The sequence below is a fragment of the Brachyhypopomus gauderio genome, chromosome 2 (genome assembly GCF_052324685.1).
Source record: "Brachyhypopomus gauderio isolate BG-103 chromosome 2, BGAUD_0.2, whole genome shotgun sequence".
NCBI lineage: Eukaryota > Metazoa > Chordata > Actinopteri > Gymnotiformes > Hypopomidae > Brachyhypopomus > Brachyhypopomus gauderio.
The window spans coordinates 21,560,503-21,582,967 of NC_135212.1; the positions used below are offsets into that span (position 1 = coordinate 21,560,503).

Consider the following 22,465-nt stretch of genomic DNA (forward strand, 5'->3'; position numbering starts at 1 on the left):
CGAGCTGATGGATGTTGTTTCTGAGACCACAGAAGGACCTGCCAATAGTCATGAGGGGTGAATAGCGCTGAGAGTAACGGAGAGGCCAGCGCACATGCCACGTGACTGGACGTCCCTCCTGTCCTCATCCATCTCAGACAAACTCACGTCCTCGTGTCACGTGTGCTTCCCTTCCCCAGAGAGGAATGCAGGGCAGGTTGAGCCTGACCAGGCCTGCCCCAGGAGGCACACGCAGCATTCACATGTGCTGACGCTGGAGATTACCATCCAAGTTGGGTTCCCATCCAGCCCTGGGTGAAGGGGAGGGGGAGGGGTTGCTTGGAATAGATCTGCATATGGGACTTAAGTGCTGGTTGCTTCAAGATTAGACTGAAGTTTTCCTTGAAAATGTTTTTTGTATGCCAACATCCAATTGCTAAACTGGAAGCTGTTTTTTTTTTCTTTAGGTGGAGTCTAAAATCAGTAGACAGTCGTTGCATTTTTCCAAAATGTGTGAACTGGTCCTTATAAACAGAAGCCATGATTAAGATGCAGTACTTCCCTTGATAACATCATGTTCACTAAGGAATGCTTAGAGACTATAACCAATTAATTACTGACTAATGACCGACCAGAATGGATGTTTTACAGAGGATACAACTGGGTCGTTTGTTCAAGGTCTATTTAAATGTGAACCTGGATCAATAGGAGCCTTGAGAAAACAAGTCAGTTTCTTGGACTGCAGGTTTTTTTTATAGGTAGCCCAAGGAAAGTCATTAAGCGATCCCTGAGTCTTTGAAGTGAATGAGCTAGGCCGAAGCTGGGTCGTTACATGGCGCGTTGAATAATGTAAGAAAGACGTTGACCCAGTGCAGTAAATCCTGCAGCTTATTCAACCAAAGTCAAAAGTGTCCTCATCAGCAGATTGTTACGCAGGCTTCCTCCACCAATTAATAACCCTCCACCTACGCACCACGCCCGATGCCCCACCTCCACAGAGGAGAAATCACACGCAGACAACAAGCAAACAGACCCTGGGTTCATTTAGATGCCTCCGTTCAGGCAGGGACAAAGGACAGCAAAAGGACAGCGGGTCTAGGCGCGAGACACGTGGGAGGTCAATAGTGACCAGAAGCGTGAGCTCTGGAGACAATGTCAGCCCAATAAAGCTAGCTCGTGCACCACTTAATTTGCACACATCGATTTCCTATTTTCAATTATTAATTCTAATTAGGATGAAGTGGATGGTGCCAGGGGCCGCGGCTAAGGGTCGATGAGGGAGGGGCCCAGACCAGCCAGCAAGCCAAGTGATCCACATGTGCAAGTGTATTCGTGTGTGTGTGTGTGTGTATGTGTGTGCATGTATATGTGTTTATGTGACACCATTCCATCTGTGATTCTGCACTAAAGAACAAAGCAAAGGTACTTGTGCCAGCCCCTTTTATTTTTACACTGTTCTAATACTTCGACCTTTTACTGTGAGTTAAGCTGAAACACCGTGTTTTTCTTGATCTCAATTAGAGGACTGTCAGGGCAGAAATTTTTCCAGCAGGGGGCACCATATATGCCTTATGGCGTATGTGCCCATATTTACTACCTCTGCAGCCAGAGCCTAGCAGACATAAAGGTGACAGATGACGTATATATGCAAATATAGTGTCACCAGCCAGTGAGTCCCCCTCCTCACCCCTCTGCATTTAAAACAGTACGATCATTGCAACAGCAGTGGTGATGCATTACTCTGATATGCATATTCATCAAGAGACTCCACCCACCCATTATGCTTCGTACTAATTTGATTACCTGTTTAGCTGACTTGCTCTCATCTGAATGCGAAAACACATATTTTAAATGTTGCACCAAGATGGTACAAATGGAGACCTAGCTTGAGGTAGAAGTTTTGAAATGATGCAGAAATGATCATCTGTATATCCAAGGTTACGGACTGCCACATATTGGTAGTTTTCAGTGTTTCCTTGCTTGCTTTGTATTTGTAAGTAATCAAACAAACTCTTCGTGCATGACGGTCACACACCTTTGGCCAGGTATACCTTCTTCTCTTATTCTCTCATCTCTCATCCCGTCAGTTTTGTCTGAATGCCTTGGTAATTCATTAGGAGCCAAACCTCAAAACTCAGGATGTATTTATGTTACAGTGTATCATGTATTTATGTTATGTTTTTTCCTTTTAATTTGCTTTTAAAGCCTTCATTCTCTTTAATTGAATCTCTAAAACTCCTAAAACCTAGAGGAAGGCTGACCTAGACATAATAAAAGCCCCAACATCTTCTTGGAGCCACTACTATGTAGGTCTAAACTGCGCAGGGCAGGAAAACACCTATTAGCCACTCCCATAGCCTGCTATTAACAGATACAGAGGCCCCTGTAACTACTTGGTTGGACATCTTCCCTGCTGCGTAATGTCTGATGCCCGTAGGCACATTGTCAAAGTGCATAAGATAAAGACTTTAAAAAGAAGGCAATGAACCTTCCTATATAAACCTTGGGGAGAGGCAAAGAAATACATGGACAATTGGTCAAAACCCACATTCTCTCTGACCACTGACTCCCACTGGTAACATATCATGTAGTGCTGTGATACCTGCACCTGCAGGAAACAGCAGCAAGCAGTGAAGGAAGAAATGGGTTATGTTATACAATTTTCTGGGTCAGATTTGAGTCTACTGAGCATAAACATGTTTTGCAGGTGCTGGAAGCAGCATCTACAAAATACAAACTGAACTTAAGTGCAGGACAGAGCAAAACCAGGGAGACATCCTTGGGCTTTTAACTGTTATTATCATGGCTGGTGGAGTTTCTTTCTGACCAGTCGTCTTAAAGCTGATTATTTCTCCTAAAAGAACTGGGAATATTTTCCTCAATTCCAAGTTGATTCCGATGAGCGGCTATGACTCTCTGTCCTCCTTTAAACTTGCTTTTTGGGGCTAACAGGGCAGTTATGCATAAATAAACAGTTTGTGTAAACTATTTGCTGAGACACTTTTTAGAGAACAAACACCCGCACTCCCCATATTCACACGCAGGCGAGGATAATTGACTTTTAATGATCTGACATTATGCTAATGCTCTTTGCGAGAAGATAAATCTTGGTGCCGGCTTCCTCGGCTCTCTGAAGGTGGATGCCTTCCTACCATAGATGAGGACTTCATGCAGGAGTGCAGGGAGGACAGACCTGGGGGAGCACCACCACTAAACCCCCGCTAGCTCAGGTCAAAGGGCCACAGGCCATCAGTAACTGTGCTCAGAACATGTAGGCGGACTAATTATCACCTATCACTCATGATGGATGAGATCATTCAATTAGCCAATCGAGTTCATGATTAGCTTAGCTGAGGTTGTAAATATCACTACTGATCTATGTCAGGTGATATGCAACAAGTGTATGAGATCATAAATGGTCTGTTGGTAAAAGTCGCTGTAAATATAGCAAAACCCTGAAGGGGCAAAATGCTGACAAGGTGTAAAAAATTGACCACTGCTGGCTCCTTTGGAAGACCTGGAGTGCTATGTCTCGCCCGATACACCCTCTCTGGCCTCTGCGAAAGCTGCCACTTAGATATGGCCCACTGTAAAGGTTCATTTCCTGAGTGAGCGCAATTTGGAGAGTGGCAGTAAAGGAGCGGACTGCAGCCAGAAGGAACAAAGCAACAGGCCTTGGTGGCCTCCATCTCTGGGCCTGAGGGCCCCATGAAGTGCCCACCGTGTGTCAATCACAGCTCTCCCTCCACGTATGCATCTGTTCGGCAGTCACGCATGGTCTCCCCTAAGACCCAGGACCTCTAAAAAATAAATAAATAAATAAATAATAAAAAAGAGAAAAGAACAAGAAGAAATAGAAAAAAGAAGGAAGTTCAAGGTGCAAAAATGATCCAGAACAAACCTCGGGAGCTCTAAATGCAGTTTTGTTCTCCATTCATCTCTGGAAACCTGCCAGAGCGTATGAATTATTCCTGTGGATTCTCAAAGTCACAGTGAAAGTCAAAGGTACACAAGAGTGACTCACTGAAAAATCCATTGTGTTTGTGTGACTGGCAGTCAACAACAGCCTTGAGAATAAAGGAATAACTGTAAATAAATAAAAAAACACTTGGTGGTTGGAAAGTTCCAGTACAGGTCTTAATGGTGAGATGAGAACATCTGGCGATCATGAAGCTTCATGAAAACTGAGTGAATGACTTGCTCTGTCACATTTGTAAGACAAAGCTACAGATTTGTGATGAGAAGACACACAGAATTTAAAAGAGCAAATCTAATTCTCCCGTTTGTGAGGCTGTGGTAGAGTCTCGCACAGACAGGTGCCTATATCGATCCACTAAGAAGATACTTTTTCCCTCCTGATGGGAAAAATCGGTTGATCATATCTAAATCAGTCTAAAAATCTGTCTGACTCTAAGAAGCTGAAATCCAGTTTCTGAAAAGCACATAACACGAAAAAAGGGGAGTTGATGGGGGCTAAGAACACAAGGACTGATCTTTGTACAAATATTGAACATCTCTCAGGCTTCAGAATACATGAAATATGTGGTTTCATGAGCCAGAAACCTCAGTGGGAATGCATTTAGAAATACTACAAATCAGATACTTTGTTGCTACTATTTCTCCAGGCTAATGTGTTTCGGTTGGCTCATGTCAGATCTTCTCCACCGTAAACTGCAAATTAAGTCATCTGTCCTGTTGAAGCATTCCAAGACAGACCTTAAGTTTCCACGGAATTTCTTTAAATGTGAAGGGCATTAGAGGGCAGATCTGGCACCATTCTCATGAATGCATCCTATCATCTGGCAGCGACTGCATTTCCTGTAAAACTCTCCTTTGATCCTTATCGTCTAGATGCCCTTTCTCGGAGTCACAGATCACAGAGCCTGCTCCTTTGTTCTTTCTATTAAGCCATACCAGTGTGATAGCGTCTCTGTCCCATTGACTTCAGCCTTTACCTCTGTGGCAAAAGGCAAGGATTTAATTTAATTCCGGGGCTTTAAATGTCTGCATTAGGATAATCAAAGCAGGAGAGGCTCAGGTTGTTTATCTCGACCTTGGAGGAATTAGTGGCATCATATTCTGCTGCATGACTGCAGGTCTGTATTGTTTCATCGCAATTTAAACATAGTTTAAACAGGCCAGCCCACCAACAGCCCTCGTATTCTGCAGGCACCCCATATTACATTTATTTTAAGCTTTTATTTTGTAATAAAATGGACAAAAAGGTCCTAAATATCTCTTACATGGTATGTTAGAAGCTAGGTAGGTCTTAAACCTCTAATGTAGCATTGATGACACACATCACACATGTGGACATACATCTCACGACCAAAGCAACACATTGCAGTTGTATCCAGTCACCTCTGAGGACCGGCCCCTGAAGACAACTGCAATCTCCTTCTCAACTCCACAGCCATGTTACGTATTAGCTTTGCTTCATTATGAACACGCGTACAGTGTTGCAGATAGAATAACTGCTGAAATGTGCTCTGGAACGGACTGATCCTTGTCCTTAAACATGAAAATCTAATTGTTCTGTGAACACCCTTTTAAAGGAAAGGGTGTATAATGGCAAACAGTGGAGAAGCAGAAGAGGAATACCAACCAAAAAGCCCAGTCACCCTGAGGCCTGCAGCACAATTTGATTAAAAGTTTGTTTTTCTTTGCTCCCCTTGCAAAGCGAGGGGGCGCGTCGATGCAGCACTGACAGTTAATTGGACTTGGCAGGGCCGGGAGTTAATTCGTCAGCATTGTGTGGGGTTTGTCTGTGAGGAGCAGGACAATCAATGTCCCTGAGGACGGCCCGTAATCACTGCAACAGTGGCGCTGAGCGCGGGTTAAACGTCAGGAGATTGCAGGTACATGAGGACCTTAGGGAGACTGCTAATACGCTGCACTCATACAAACGCACACACACACACACACACACACACACACACACACACACACACACACACACACACACACACACACACACACACACACTACACACCCTGTGAACCCACAGATGCTGCAGTAAGACATGTGGGCCAGGCCCCACAATACGGGGTCAGACACATACAGAACATTGAGGGAAGACATTTACCCCTGTTGAGATGTTCCAAGCCAGTGGTGCTGGGAGTGTTGACTGTAGACCAGACACACGCACATCCACTGCTGATTCCTTGTGCAGCTTTAACACACGTTTAGAGCCGACCAGCATGGTCATCTAATGCTTTACAAAACTGCTTGGCTGGCTGTGCTAAAATCCAGCCTACTGTTCTGCAGCCTACTGCAGCCTATTCAATATTCCCTTCTAAATGAATTATTTATTAAGGTTTAATTCAGGGAGGCACTTCTGAATATGTTCCGGCCAAATGTGTAGCGAAAAAATGCATTTAGTAGTTTAGGGGTATGTAATTAACCTTTGGGACCCAATGAAAGTAATTGGACTTTTGACAAAAAGCACCCTGCGCTACAGAGGAAGAGACCTATCAAAGAGGTGCAGCAGGTCCACAAGGGATATGTGGAGCTGTGACTTCTAGAACAATATTTAGTAGGAAATAAAGAATATCAGCCATTGGTAGATGAGAGCATTATCCCTGTGAGAGCCAGTGACCTGTGAGCTGGAAGAGATCTGTAATAAGTGAACCCGTCCGCTGGCTCATAAAACCCAGAGTCCTTCTGCAGTGCCCTTCAGTCCCCTCACCTCATCATGGCCGTACCTCCGATGCCACCAGCAATCGCGGCTCCATAGCTACAAAATTAACGTGTCGGCTCTCGCTGTGTTGAGCAAAGGGATCATCAAACGTAACGATCAATGAAATAAATTGAATCCTGTAGTGCTCAACTTCATAAACATGGAAATGGACCACAAAATCAAGGATGACTCATAGACTGTGAAATGACCACAACAGAGCATAGTTTTACATTAGTATGCAGGCAGCAGCTGAAAGCAGTACTGTAACAGCGTTTTAGCCATTTTAGATCTAACCTTCTCCTGAGGACGAAGTTCCAGGGCTTTTTAATGGCCTTGTTAAATCATGAAATCTAAATGCTCCTGTCACTAAGGAGAATATTCAAGAATCTCGCTTAAGTGTAATGGAAGCAAATCTAGGCGATAAGAATAAGCAGTTAAAAGATGCATGGATGATATCTGCTACCACCATCACCACCGACATACCTCAACGATAGCGCTGCACCTTTCTGGAATACCGCTATCATAAGACTTGGCTGGCAGTATTAAACATTACTCTAAAAATGTGATACTAATACAAAGGTGTAAAGAAACAATATCTCTTGCCCTACGGGATTGCAGGATTTGATCGGCATGGACGGGATTGTCAGTGAAGCTCCACTTCCCAGGTGGGAGCGTGTCTACTTCTCCACTAAAATGAAACATCGTTGGTTTGAATGCTGCGGATCTGGGTCCGGATGGAGTGTTTACTTTTTGCCTAAGATGCAGAGAACTGCATAATGATCTCAATGTCATAAGTTTCATTCTAATTAAATGAACAGTACCCATATGTGTAAGATGATTTGAATTGCACTGGCCCTAACCTTCCTGGGGTTATCTGAACATGTGCTGCATTGCACCCTGGGTACATGTTTTGGCCCATTATGAAGGTTTGGTTAATGAGTAGCCCAGGGAGAAGCCCCATACACCACTCAGCCCTGGCACCAGCCAGAGCAAACAATAATACAGTGATTTATTCAACCAACTAATGGAATCAGCTACAAACTGTCCTGTATTTCCCTAATAACAGATGGACACGCACACACCAAAGTTTGCTAAGAGGAGCTCAATTGTTCCAGCAACTTCACCGACTTCATGGTTTGCCATTATGTCTCTTCATCCTCCTGCGTGGGGGCGGCGAGGTTGTCTGGGGGATACTGGCAAACAGAGAACTGCCCGGGTGAATCGCTTTTAACAGCAGAGACACAGCCCAGGCAGAGCAGGGGCTCCAGGGGCCCAGCTTGGGGCGAGCGGGGTGTGTTGTGACTGCTAACACACACACACCCACCCAAAGGATGTTGACTAAAAAAGGCCAGGAGGCCTTGGGGCCAGCCACATGCACTGTGGTGTCTGGTTTGGGCCTCTTGTGAGAACATCAGACACTCTGCTTTGATTGGTTAAAACGAGTGGAAAAGCTTGCGCTGACTCTGATATCTCATGGAAGAACTACACTCATACTGGTGAGAACATAAAAAAGGCAACAACAAAAAAAAAACCTTGATGCATGCAAAAATGTATCAAGTTCAGGCTGTATTATAATGAGGTGTTCCATTGATTAAGGTGTGTTTTGCTTTGCAAGGGTGCGGTGTAAATGAGCTTTGTGAGGGGAGACAGGGCCGTCACTGTGTTTGGAATGCACAATTACGATGAGCGATCAGGCACTAGCCCTTCCTCTGTCAGTTCCTCTGAACACAACGAGCTAAGTGAGGGGAGGGAGTGACACACACACACACACACACACACACACACACACACACACACACACACACACACACACACACACACACACACACACACACAGCCGAACACAAATATCCCCAATCTCTCCCTGACACACACCGACTTGGGAAAGGGAGCAGTGGGTAGATCCCACTGTGCAGAATCTGCACTGTATGTGAGAGTTTTTGAGAGACCAGAGGAGCCAGAGAGAGAAGAGAACGGCAAGACAATGGGAAAGAACAGAATGATTTATTGAGCAGGCAGTGGAGACAGGGAGACAGTGAGACAGGGAGACAGTGAGACAGGGAGACAGTGAGTCCCCATCCTGGCCTCCACCCTCACTATCTTTCTGGGTTTTGCTGCAGTAACTACATTACTTAATTCATTATAATCTTATTTTGTTTAATTCAGGAACAATTTCCACAAAACACTGTAGTTTTAATTGATAATTGAGCATTCAAAGCCCAATCGACTTGACTTATGGATCTTACGGACCAGGTGTAATTCAATATATTTCTCTGTTCGGGTTGTTTGTTATTTTAGTGAAGATCAGTCATATTAAGCACCTTCGCTGCTGTGCCCAGATATGCTGCTAAGAGTCTAAGGAGGGAGACGTTATGTCTTCTGTTTGAGCGGCTCAACGAGATGCAGATGAGCCGACGAGCTTCCCCACGGGCCGCTCCGCTCCTCTGAACCCACACCTCAGCACTCCTCCACCCGCCCTCGCATGCAGCACCATCACAAGCAGCCCTCAGCATGCTCCACTCCCATGGTGGTGCTGCAACCGAGAGCCCTGCCGCTCTACCAGGACCCGCACAGGTCCGACGGCACGGCGCTACACGCGGTAGCGGATTGATGTTAGTGGAGGAAAGATAAGAGGGGACGGTTACACATCTGAAACAACTCTGGAGAGAAGAACGCTCTCAAGGAAACATGATGTTTAATGATGTCCATGAGAAGAGCAAGAATAACCTTGATGGCACAATATAGGTTCCACGACGGTCACGTCGAGCGCTCCACTTGTAAATAATGACTTCGGCAAGATTGCATAATTTGTAGCGTCATATTGTGTCTGACACGTCCAGCAGACAAACACAATCCCCACACACTTTAGTCCAGCAGCTACAGCTGGCCCCACTCATCAGAGCCTGCCCTTAACAAACAGTACATTCAACTATACCAGCAGGATACTAAAAATACATCGCAATGATGTAGAAGGCAGCATGCATCATTTTATCGAACACCACACCAGACAGCCGCACGTCAGACACCAACACGTCCCATACGTCACACCATCTCAGGGAGTCCTAAGGCAATTACTGTGGGCTCTAGGAGTGTTACCGCAGCAACAGCAAATAAAATCCATGCTCTGAAATGATCAATATTGCATATGTTGGGAACAACTACCCACGTTAGGTTTGCCTCACCAATCAACTGATAATTCTCAAAGCTTTGAACAAATTATCAAATTGAATTCAACCCTGCTGCCAAAGCATTGGAGACAGAAAACGGTTTGCTGGAGCAGAGTGTGTGAGTGAGGCAGAGAGAGTGACAGAGCAAGATAATAGCCAGATAAAAGCCAGCCCTGTGCCACGGGGGCTGCCTGGACACTCACCCACTGGCATCTCTCTGTACCTGGAGCTCTCCCAGCCTTTCAGGACTGTGGCCGCGAGGACATGGGAGATACCACGCCTTGGGCTGCAGCTGCTTTAGCTGGCTCAAAGAAGCCAACAAACTTTCTCAAAAGTCACCCTTCTCTGTTTCACCATCTCTCTCTCTCTCATTCTCTCTTCTCTCCATCTCTGAGTCTCTTCATCTATTTTTTTTCTTTCTCTCTCTCTCGTTACTGTTTCTTCTTCTTTCTCTCTCTCTCTCTCTCTCTCTCTCTCTCTCTCTCTCTCTCTCTCTCTCTCTCTCTCTCTCCTTCCTTCATGCTGGCTAAGAGTGCAGTTTTGCTCTTCTCTCTGCTGACCCAAATAGGCGGGCTCCCAGGGAGCGTTGCTCCAGTAATGCTGGCCAGCCGCTTTGATACAGCTCCAAATCAGCAACCCAGGGCCCTCCATTTTGGCTCAGATCTCACTGCAACGTAAAGCAGCCTGCAAAGCCACCACCTTCCCACCAGCTCCAGCCCCACCCTCCACCCAACACATGGCACCGTGGACTCACTGCTTTATTTCACAATCACACCTCGACTCCTCCACAATGGTTATGAAGCACCCTACTGGCACTATTTGTCTCTCGCAGGCCGCAGAGCCCCTAAAGAGATGACAGAATGCACTTACCCATGGACTGCTAATGCTTCTTATCACCCAGCCATGAGTGAGGGAGAGAGACAGGGAAAGAGAGAGACAGAGAAAAGGAAGAGAGGCAGAGGAAGAGACAGATAAAGAAAAAGAGAGAAAGAAAGCCGAATATGCAGTGACCAACAACAATAAAAAAAACATGATGCACCATTTATGTGCAAGGGAAAAAAAGGGCAACTTTCATTTAAAAATTGGCACTCTTCCTTATTTCTGTAGATGAAAGCTTGTAAATGAAAAGTACTGGCCCTATGCCTGGTATGGAAATATGAAAGTTATGAATAATGCCTTGGTCTCAATCACAATGTCCATTTTTAATAAGACGGATTAGCTCAGCACCTGCACAGGGAAACATATGGACACATACAGAGAGAATCCTGTGGCCCCTCTACAGAGTGCTACACAGGGAACGTTTACAGTGGAAGCCATTGCAACTGAGCCAGTGGTTGATTTACACACCGCTGGTAATCATAGAATGGCTCTTTTGTTAATGAAAATGCCCAATAGATCCTTATGTCACTAAGGAACCTGTGTTTCTAGCATCCATCATTCATTAGTAAATATGTGTAGTGTGGGGAGCAAATGAACTCTGAGCAGTTCTGCAACAGACTTAGCAAACTGGGTCAAAACACAGACCTTGGCACCGGAGATCAGCATCTCTGATATCATGAGCAGTAAAAACAGAGACAGAGAATTGAATTTACATCGGAAGCAGAGAGAAACAGGATCTGGGAATGTGTTGGTAACACGAGAGAGGATTTATCCTACCTGGTGACCCTGAATACAACAAGCACAGGTCAGCAAGTCTGGTGACCCCATCCTGACCCTGAAAGAGTGAGCTTTGCTTTCCCTTCCCACCCATGTTCCTCTTCGCTCATAAATATTTTAGTGGTCAATAAGTTCACCCATCTCTCTCTTTCTCCAACTCTGTCCATCTGCCATTTCCACTCAGGACTATACAGCGTTTAGTTGATTTAAGAGCGAATGATCAAGCTGTCTCCAGGAGGAGCCTGATTTACAGGAGCAGTTTGGGGGGTAAGGAGACAGGGGTGGGGGTAGGTAGCAGTTGGGATGGGTGGGTGTAAGGAGCACAGGAGGCATGGTGGTTTCTGCTCCATTCAGCTTTGTTTCACTGCTTTCACCCTTCACGTACACACATGGTGAACATCTACTAAGCAATGAGGTAATTTCTCTAAATCTTGCAGTACTGCTGAATTTGTAAACATTGTATATATTATATTGTCAAGACATCATCTGTCCAATTTTAAACCGTGTTTTATTTGATGGGCGGTTCAAAATGCAATCTGCAACAAACCAGGACCTAACACACTCCTTTAAAGCAGCAAAGCTCTAAAGCGCTGGACCAGGTAGCCTGCTGTATCTTTTCATCAGTGTAGCATCCTGATGGTAAGAAGGTGCCAAGCCCAGGAGCTACAACACACTTTGCCCTCTGTGCTGAGACACTCCAAATAATCACTGCAGCTGCTGAGAAACCCCATATGAGGCTTCACCGTCACTGCATGTGTAGCATGTGTCCACGTACGTGTGAGTATGTACGGCTTCTGTGGCTTTGCAGTAATCACTTGTTGACCTTTAAGGGTTTAGCCCGAACATTGTCCTTCATGTGTTGGATTTTAAACACTGGTCTCATTTCAGAGGGATCCCTGGTGTTTTGCTCTGTGCTTCTGAGCTCTGAGACTGCAGCTCAGAAGCTGGAATACCATCACAGTGTAAATGTGCTGGTGGAGAGATTTTCTGCTGTAATGGCCTGAGAGCTCTGGTGGGCAGGCCCCTGGTCTCAGGGGAAGCGAGAAGGCATTGCGCTGTGAGCACGAGGACCTTAATGAAGTGAACCGTGCTCTCTGAGTTAATGAGAGAGTGAACTCACCACTGGAGCAGTCCAGGCCCCCCCAGCCTGGCTCACACTGACACGTATCGGGAGACACACATCGGCCATGCGCGCACTCCTCCGTACAGAGAGCTATGAGAAAGAGAGGGAGAGAGAGACACAGAGAGAGAGAGAGACAGGTATAATAGTCAGACACAGTATTTACCAGACTAGACACTAGACATATAATAGTATCCTTCCTGTAAATAATGTAAGGAGAAAGCCTGGCTGGGTTAGAGGTGTGCTGTACTGATCTGGGCCCACGTCTCTTAAAAGCAACAGTCATAAAGCTCCCAAGCATGTTAAAATGCGGCATGGTAAAAAAAACGACAAGGCTGCCTGTAATCTCTGCATATCCCCTCAAAAAACGACCATCGGCCCCTCCCGTGGGCACTTTTATTACACGGTCATTCTGAGCGTGAGCTAACAAATTCTCCACGAGCTCGAGACCTCGGTGGATGTCTCTCACATGCCATGTGAGCGAGAGGCCAAGCCAATGAGAACAGCTCTGTCTACAGACACGTGTGCTGTGCGCTCTCCAGCTGTCCACGGAGACGTGCGCCGCGATCTCTCCAAATCCGATCAGGTCGCTGTCTGTCCCAGCGTCGGCCGAACGTGGCGGAGCCCGCCAAGGCCAGTCTGCTGCTTCCTCATTGGCCATTTTTTCCCGATCAGTCCTACTGAGCGACAGTGCTGCCACCCACACGCTTGTTCATTAGTTACCCTGGTCCCCACCTCCAGCTGGATGCTCAGATTCATTTCATGGGCACATATATTTCCATTTGTTGTTTTTCCCTTATAGGACAAAAATAGCCCATAAAGAAAATATGGGCTCATGCTATAGCTACTTAACATGAATATTGTTAAGACACTGAAGGTCACCTGGCAGCAGGATTCAAACACTCGTCCTGTTATTGGAGTCAGGAAACACGTCAGGCCCAAACTTATTAGCTGTGATTGGAATCAGCACAGTTGTAAGCAATGGATGCTCTTAAAGGTTCCCTCATAAAGGAAAAAAAAAACAAAACAAGACGCGGCCGTTTGTCCTTTATTTCTGACTTTGAGGTATGCAGCAACTAAACAATAATAATGAGTTTTGTCACCTATTTTGCTCAAGGAAAGTTGATAAAGGAATCTTGATAGCCAGAAAATGTTAACAGGGGCCAAGCTATTATGCGTACATTCTGGTTGATCTAGATCAAAGGGAGTGGCTATAGTGCAAGCTGTCCAACCCCTAACTACTGCGACACACAACCCATAAATCACACGTCTCTAGATAACCTCATAAATTCAGTTCCTCAACAAACTGTTATGAATCACTGGTAATGCAATGGAGTCCATATATACACCAGGGTGATGAATACCGCTGATAGATTGATATATAGTGTAACCGAGCTCCTCTTTGCCTGCCTCCCCAGGTCCCCGTTTTATACACTGCTCTAAGCCGTATATGAGTCACTCAGTAAGGACCAATATTTCAAGTTCCATCACGTACACAAGAGCCCTGAGCATGGCGCAAATCTTAAATGTCAGCGTCTCGGTGTGCCCGTGTGCCACACACACTTATGATAATCTTTACTTTTCCAAGAGAATATTTTTTCTCATTTCCGCATGTGTGCATTTGCTGGAGGACAATGATGGAATGGAGTGGACCCACGCTGGTGAATTTGGCTGCGAACCGTGGTCATCCCAACCTTTACGCTCTCCCCACAACGATGGTGCATTCGGTTTAACCTCTACCGGAGTCAATTATAGGACTGACGTAACTATGCTTGGCGTGGTCCTATCACTGAGGCAAATATACAACCAGGAGAGCTGAAAAGGTAGGACATACACAAGGTAGGCTTTTAGACACACCCAGCAGCATTAATAGAAGAAGCACACAAAATCACAAAAAATACATACAATATATTTTTTGAGGTTTAATAGGTTTACTTTTGGTAAATGAGTTTAGATGGACTCTAGGTTTAGGTCCAAAAGTAGGCATATCCCAGTTAACAATCTTGTGTTAACAATATAATGTCCCTTTTAGGGTAGTGAAACATTATTTCAAAATAATTTATTTAAATCATTATATATAGTTTATAGTTTTCTTGGCTATAATAATAATTATTCTTCAATAATTATTCTCAGATGTTACAGGTCATATGTTCAAGAAATGTTTATGGAGTTTTCTCAACATTTCTCAACATTTCTCAACATTCACCAAACATTTCTCACTGGTCATGAGATCATTTTGCTAAATATGTTCAGAGAATTGAAGGTCAAATGTTCAGTGTGTTCAGAGAACATTTTTTTCTTTTTTCAAAAGAATGTTTTCTGAGAATGTTACACGTTGTTACAGGTCTGTATGTTTATCCAAGTTATCAAAATATTCTACAAAATGCTACATTTCAAATATTATGGAATCATTCATAGTGGCATACAGAACATACAGATTTTATAAATTTAAACAATATTTAAAATAATATCACAAGCAGTGTTCAACTATAACAATCTGAAAACACTGACCAAGGACATATAACATGTTAAGTATATTCTACTAAAGTGATCAGAATGTTTCTTCCAAACTTTGTGAGATCTTTCACTTCTTGGAACATTTCCTTTTAGCTGGGATTGAACCACAGAACTCTTTCTACATGTGTGTTCAGAACTGTTTGGGCTGATGACTGGGTCAGGCTTTAACTGGACCTTCACCACCATCCACACTGAGGGCAAGGAGGAGGAAGAGAATCCCAAACTCCCAGAGGAAATCGGCTCTGATCGCAAAAATGCTCGGCCGGCAGAAACGCTAATACCTGCCTGTACCAAATACCGCAGCGTGGGTTCCCACAACAGCGAACAACTCTGGTGCATGAGCACACACTTCCTTCAAAACACCCCATGGCTTTTTGTGCTGACAAAGATGTCAATATCGACTCCTGGAAATCAGCGAGGCCATACAGAGTCCTCGAAGATAAGTAAAGGAGAAATCCAATGTTACCACGTGCTGAGTTTTTGCTGTCGTCAGTCATTTCTGATCAGCTGGAAGTAGAGACACTTTGTCATATCTTTTGAGCAAATGGAAATTAAGCAAAACTCGCGTGAAAGCATAGCATACCCCTGAGATCGAAACAGTACATTCGTAGAATTCATGATAAAACTAGGTCTTGTGTTTTAATTAAAACTTAATCTGTCTTTTCCTTCAATGACAGAATCAATGAACTGGTAGAAAATTGAGCCTTTTATTGAGATAACAAGCTAATCAGACTCATTACACTCGAGTGTTATCCGGCCATGTCATAACTGAGCTAATTGGTGATTGCCATATGCCATTAATAGACAGGATATGCTACAGAGGATAAAACAGAAAAAACTTTTTAGGAGAAAAAAAACCCTTCAGGAATTGCAGCTCTAATCAAGGTTTTACATAGATAAGATAAGGACAGAGCGTGGAAGGAAAAACACGTTACCTGTCCTACTTCAAAAACAACATATCCTGGCTGCTAGGTGCGGAGACAGCTGTGGTGAACAGTTAATGAAGCATTTTGCGCAGGGCTCCCACACCTCAATCCCACACCTCAAGCCCAAACATCTCCCAACACACCTCAATCAAGGCCAAACGGAGCTTATCTTAAAATCATGGCTTTGAAGCTACAATAAGTAGAGACAACACTGAGCAAAGAGGCAGAAATCAAAGGCATCCCAATCCCTTTATAAGAAAATATCTCGTCATCCCAGCCATCATTAAAACTCCAAATGTGGGATCTACTTCAGTTTGGTGGAAGAGCCTTTATTAAACCATCTTAGGTTAACTCTCTAGCACGCAAGGCTTCATTAACGCTCCCTCGCTAACCAGTCGAGACAGCCCCTCTCTTCCAACCAAATGTAAGAATCTAAAACTGCTGAGGTTTAATGGAGACACCCTATTAAGCTTCAAAGATCTACTGAGACTCCAACTAGCTCCAACACTGTTTGGAGTTCTGCTGCTTGGGGGCCAAGTCCCACTGCCACACTTTATGTACCAGTAAAATATGTTTAATATGAAAAGGGATCAAAATCAAGACCTTGATACATAGTGGAGATGCCATAGCCTGTTCTGTTTGAACACATCTATATAAAACATGCAATACATCCCCAGTCTGGCAGCCGGTGGCAGTGACTTTTGACTGTACATGCAAAAAATATATGTATAAATGTACAGAACTAAGTGATGGATTTACACACATATATAGGGAGAGCTAACTAAACAGTTAATGAGAATCCTGTTGAATGTCACACAGGCACAGACAGCAGAACTGAGTGCTATACCCTTTACATTCACCATCAAGAACTATCTGCCAGACTAGTTTCCATGACTGCAACAACAGCGGCCTGGAAAGGACACACTAGTTACATTTCTCTGTTAGTATACTCAGCCCCACTGGGCAGGTCAGGACTGTGTTTCAGCAGTTCTTAATTAGGGCTTTAAAACAGCCTGACAAACCGTGTTTTGGTCTTGGCCATTTCGTGAGTTACAGCATGACCTCATGCTTTAGCAGGCACACATGGGACAGATTCTCTGCTACTAGAGGAGAAAAACTGCTTGAAGAAAGCACTTATGAGAAGATAAAACCTGAGAACTGGGCTGTTAATTTTAAAGAGAAAAGCAAAGATCAACACATACGTAATGAAAAACCCTCTAATATGTGCTCTTGTCCCCGTGCGCTGAACACTGGTATCGCTACAAAGCTCTTAATCCTGCAGGGACGAGCAGCAGGATTAACCACACTGCAGAGCTCTGCAGAACCAGCAGAAAGAACGATTACACACAGCACACCTGATCACCCCCCCCCCACACACACACACACACACACACATACCATAATGATTCATTATTGTGTTCTTTATGAAATCTTAAGTTTTTTAAATTAACATTAACTTTATGCTTTGAGACACTTAAAAGTACTCCAGTTAAAGATAAAAACTCTTTGCCTGTGATGAAAAGTCATTGGATTGATTCCAGCCAACTGTAGGGTGACATCCTGGGAAAGGCCAATGGGTAGAGGGAATATTCATGCCTCCCATCTTCCCTCACAGACGGCGACACTCACTTACTGAAGCGACTGCTTCTATGAAGTCGTGGCAGTTATTGTGTGCTAACGAAAGGCTTATTGATTATCGCCGTTGCCCTGTTCCACAAAGACCTCCGAACAATGTCAAACCAGTTTCCCAGCCCAGCTTCAGTTAATTCCATGGCTGTTAGTTGGGTCAGACCTTCAGGCAACTGACAGAGCAGACCTCTGTTTTAGTCGATAAGAAAAAAAAATGGAATCATTCTTTTTCATCGATGGAAAAGGCTGCCAGGTTGACATTAAATCCCCCTCATTTTTAGTCTTGCAGTTATTCTGAAATGTCATTAAAGAAGCAAGTTTTGGAACTATGTGATGATGGAGGTTTCTGTTGTTTCTGGTGCACTAAAGCTCATTAAATAATTACGAGTTTCCAAATTAAACAACAAAGGGTGATAAGCCGCCTGCTCTGCTCGGTGACAGCGGCACAACAACGGTTGGGCTTCTTTGCTAATTTCATCAAAATGAGCAAAATTCTCTTTGATACAGAATAGCGGAAATGTACATCAATTGAAAAATTAATGTGACCTTAAATAATCTCATTGTGGGTTTGTAATCAGCATCTCAGCAGCTTCACCGTGTGTTCCAGAAAGCCAGGGCTCAGTTTGAGATGGCTGTGGTGGTGCCTGTCTGAACCAGCCTGGAACTGGACACACAGGCTTTATGGGGTGTGCACTGGTGTTGAACCAGACTAGAATTTGGTGGTGGAAAAATCTCTAAAAGCTTCAAGACAATTATTATAACACTTTAGAATTGAACTGAAGGCGAAGCGTAAATGCAATCTGTTTACAAAAGGGCAACTAATTTCTATGAAGGTATGCTTTATTTTGTTCATTTAGATATTGCAGGCATACAGATGGTCCAAAGTGCTGGGACTCAGGGAGACTTATTTATGCCTTCCAGCCAATACCATTTATGAGGCCCGGGCTTTGTGAAGTGCTGGGTGCTTATTTTCCATCAGCAGGCATGGTGTTCAGCTCTGCTGTTCCTTCACAGATTTATGAGCGACTGGTCTCAGCAGCATCTTTCACTATCGTACGATGACCGGCTGAAATAAACAGACTACTTGACTGGTCTACTGAGAGCTGTAGTTTCTCTTTTTACTGTAAGTAGAAGCATAAAAAGTGACTTTTAAAAAGAAAATTCAATTTAGAGATGGAAATCCACAGCAAACGTTCAAATGTTCGAAAGGTTAGACACGAGGGTAAAAATCCTGATATCTTGTGATGATCTTGTAGCCACTACGCTAGTTGTGGAGCCATTAAATCCGACTGTCACTAGAGATGCATAAGTACAGTGGCGCCATCGGTATCAAAGCCCAAAAGAGTTGGGCACTTCGCCCAACAGCGTGAAAGAGCTAGCCACCTCGCCCAACAGCGTGAGGGCCAGACATCGGTACTGAAGGCATGACCAGCTCTCATCGCCTTTGATCAGGAGGCCATGTGACACTGCAATCATCACAGGTTAGTCCCACAAGAAAAAAAAAGGCAGCAATTCCGGGTGCATACTAAACAGATATCCATCAGAAAGTCGGGCCTGGCCCCCGGTTAATAATGGCACGTAGCTGTGGAGGCGTCAAATCCTATTATCCGTTATGCTACGTGTGTTGATTCTTATCCCCTCCCTGGAGCTTGGGGAGATTGTCATTTAGTCCATCACCTTGACACGGTGCTGGGTGAGGTTCTTTCGCGCCGAGATTTTTGCGTGTTGTCAAACAACTGCTGAACCGTGTCCTCAGAGGTCTTGGCTGACTGATAGGATCCACTCACTCATGATTAAAGTGAATTAGGAGAAAAACGAGACTGGCCTGAATACAGCAGAAGCAACAAGAGTTGACCTACACACACTCACACACACACACACACACACACGGACACACATGCACACACACACACATGTCCACTCACACACGTATCCACATACACGTACCTACTCACCCCCTGCATGCGTGCACACACACACACACACACACATACACACACACATTCTGGCTAGTCCAGGTGCACGTGGGAAAATCCATAAAAGGCAAATATTCTCACATCGACAGGAACAAGTGTGTAAATCTAAAACCAGGCTGTCAGCACCAGAACATTCCAACACCCTTCATTATTCTGTTATGGTGGGCGTGACAGGAATGAAGGCAATGCATTCTCAATGAAATCGACCCTGAGACGTCTCATTCTCAAGCAGCGTGATAAATGAATTCCATTAATACCACTGTTGTATTAATCCAGACGTTTTGAAGACTGTAGAACATGAGTGGGGACAATAATAAAAGGAACAAATTATGCCTGAGGTATGAAGTTGGACAAATGCCTGGAGGACGGCCGAGAGCCTGAGGGACGAGTCCAGCGGGAGACGGGGGTGTGGAGCCTGGAGACACGGCCTTGCGCACGCGGCCAGGGGAGATGAACGCTTTTACTGTGGCTATAACTGCTAGTGAAAAGGGGAATATTGGGATGTGTTGATTTAAGGGAGAATTAAGTGCGTAGGAGGGGAGGCACTCACGGACACACAAGTCTCCGCTCTCGAAATAGCCAGGGCAACACTGTGAACGCCGGCGATACATGGTCCGCACACCGCGGCGATACGCCGTCTTATAGCTGATCCTGGGGGTTACACATGTACACATACACACACAGGTGAAAGAGGAAATGCTAGTAACCAGGCAGGTACATTAGAGTGAAATACACAGATATGAAGAGGATCTTATTGACAGATTGTTGCCGTTAGGTTCCTTCTACACGCCTGTTCAGAGCTTCACCTTCAACCCTTTAAACCACACTAAATAGCACCAAAGTGACAAATAAACAAAATTAAGTGAGTGAAGGAAAGGTTTGTGTGGGCGGGTGAAGGACGTTTTTACCTTGTCGGCGAAGATGGCAACTAACCATGCACGCTGCTTTTATCCGAGAATGTCAACAATAAGGTCTTTAATGTGGATATTAAAACTGATGCAGTGTCAGGTAACAGTCAGAGAGACACTTCCATTAAAACTCTGAATACTGCAATTTCCATCAGTTACATTAGCATATTTCTAATAAACACCAGCACCCCAGCACTCCAGCCTCCCGGCTTTTAACACGCAGAGTCTGGGGGTTTGGGGGGGGCGGGGGGGGGGGCGTAACGGGATCAAACGAAGTGGCAGAGGTGGCGGTGGGGCTTACCTGTGCCTGGTGCATTTGAACCAGTTGAGGATGTCTGTGCAGCGGGTGTAGTATATCTGGTCAAACGGGTGGGCGTAGGACTCCTGTACGGTTACTGCATAGCTGAGGGCACAGGATGGTCTGTTATTACCTCACCTTTGTTACAGTTCTGGCAGGCTGCAATAAAAAGCCACTGGAGAGACCTCTGAGAAGAGGCCAAAAATGACATGAAGATCAGAAACCACTGCCTGATCCTTTCAAAAGGAAGGATGAATCATTTGCAGCACGGACATCCATTGGTTATTTTACAGAAGGGCTTTAATCGAAACCATTCGAGGACTTTTCATAATTAGAATTAACATTATTGGAAGTTATCTCTTTACACATCACTTACCACTTACATTCCATTGCATTGCAATGTTTACATCTTACAATGTATTTATTTTTTGTAATAATTTCTATTTAACTCATGCGTAGCATGTGTAAAACGCCTGATTCTGCTCCACATGTGAAGTGTGCTATGTGACTCACTGTAACTCGTGTGTGTACACATGCCCTTCCCTCTCCTCAGGTGCACAGGTACCAGGATGAAGGGGTCAGAGTTCAGAGTGCAGGATGAGTGATTTACATGGAGCAGCTTGGGGGTGGGGCCTCGTAACCGTAACAACCGCAAGGCCAGGAGAGTGGTTGTGCTGCCTGTGCTCCAGTCCTGAGTTAACCCTGACATGCTTTAACATCCTGCCCAAACAGCTGACACTGGGAACATTCTCCATTCAAAACGCCACTTCAGATCTGATAAATGGTCGTCTTTAAAAAAACACTTTAAAAGTAATTTTTCATTAAATTGCAGCCAACAAGAGGACACTAAAATACCCCCCAGATGCCCCCCCTGTCGCGCTGTGCCTCGCCTCATATAAAACAGCACTGCTCTCTCTCCCCCTCTGTGGAAGAAATCATTCCTGCGTATTTTTCATAACTGACATTCCCTTGCCCAACTTATTATTATTCTGGCAATATGCTCACAAAGATTGATTAGGATGAGAGTGCGCTGATCAATTTGAGGTCTGTTTCATTTTTAGCACGATACCCCTCTCTCTCTTTCACACACACACACACACACACACACACACACACACACACACACACACACACACACACACACACACACACACACACACACACAAAATTTCTCTCTCTCCCCTCTCTGGTGTCTCTCTAAGTATGGCGCAACTTAAAATCAATATTGTCCTGAGCATTTACTGATTATACCTGATCTCTATAGGCTGGAAAGTGCTCCCAAATCAACACTCGTCAAACACTCGTCTTTCACATCCTGTCAACTGTCTCATAACGTCAATGCATTCAGGAACAGAAAGACATCTTCTAGAGCTCTCAGAAGCCGTGCTCAGCTTGCCAGTCCCAGAATGGGCTCGGAAATCGTCTCTATTTAGCTGTCTGGTATTGAAGGAGCTCCTGACAAAAGCCTAAAGCTCTGGATGAAATCATTTAAATATGAAGTCTCTTTATGGCTCCTGAATAGTTGTGTCTGGTTCAGGCACGGCGTTTTTGTATTCTCGTGAACACCACTGGCTTTGAAGGTAATAATATTAAAGTTCTTATCGGAGCAC

The 22,465-nt window shown here is 44.6% G+C and overlaps 1 protein-coding gene across 3 annotated transcripts in view; it reads right to left on the minus strand.

Annotated features, from left to right (window-relative positions):
* The window catches only part of megf11 (multiple EGF-like-domains 11), a 95,555-nt gene that overhangs the window by 46,174 nt on the left and 26,916 nt on the right, over positions 1-22,465 (minus strand). For 2 of the 3 annotated variants that reach the window (XM_076991041.1, XM_076991032.1), the window contains exons 4-6: positions 20,859-20,960; positions 20,200-20,300; positions 12,602-12,694 (exon numbers count right to left, since the gene is read on the minus strand). In XM_076991041.1, the coding sequence (XP_076847156.1) occupies positions 12,602-12,694; positions 20,200-20,300; positions 20,859-20,960 (296 nt within the window). Of the gene's footprint in view, positions 1-10,028; positions 10,156-12,601; positions 12,695-20,199; positions 20,301-20,858; positions 20,961-22,465 lie in introns of those variants that run through there. The other variant, XM_076991048.1, reaches the window with a different exon arrangement.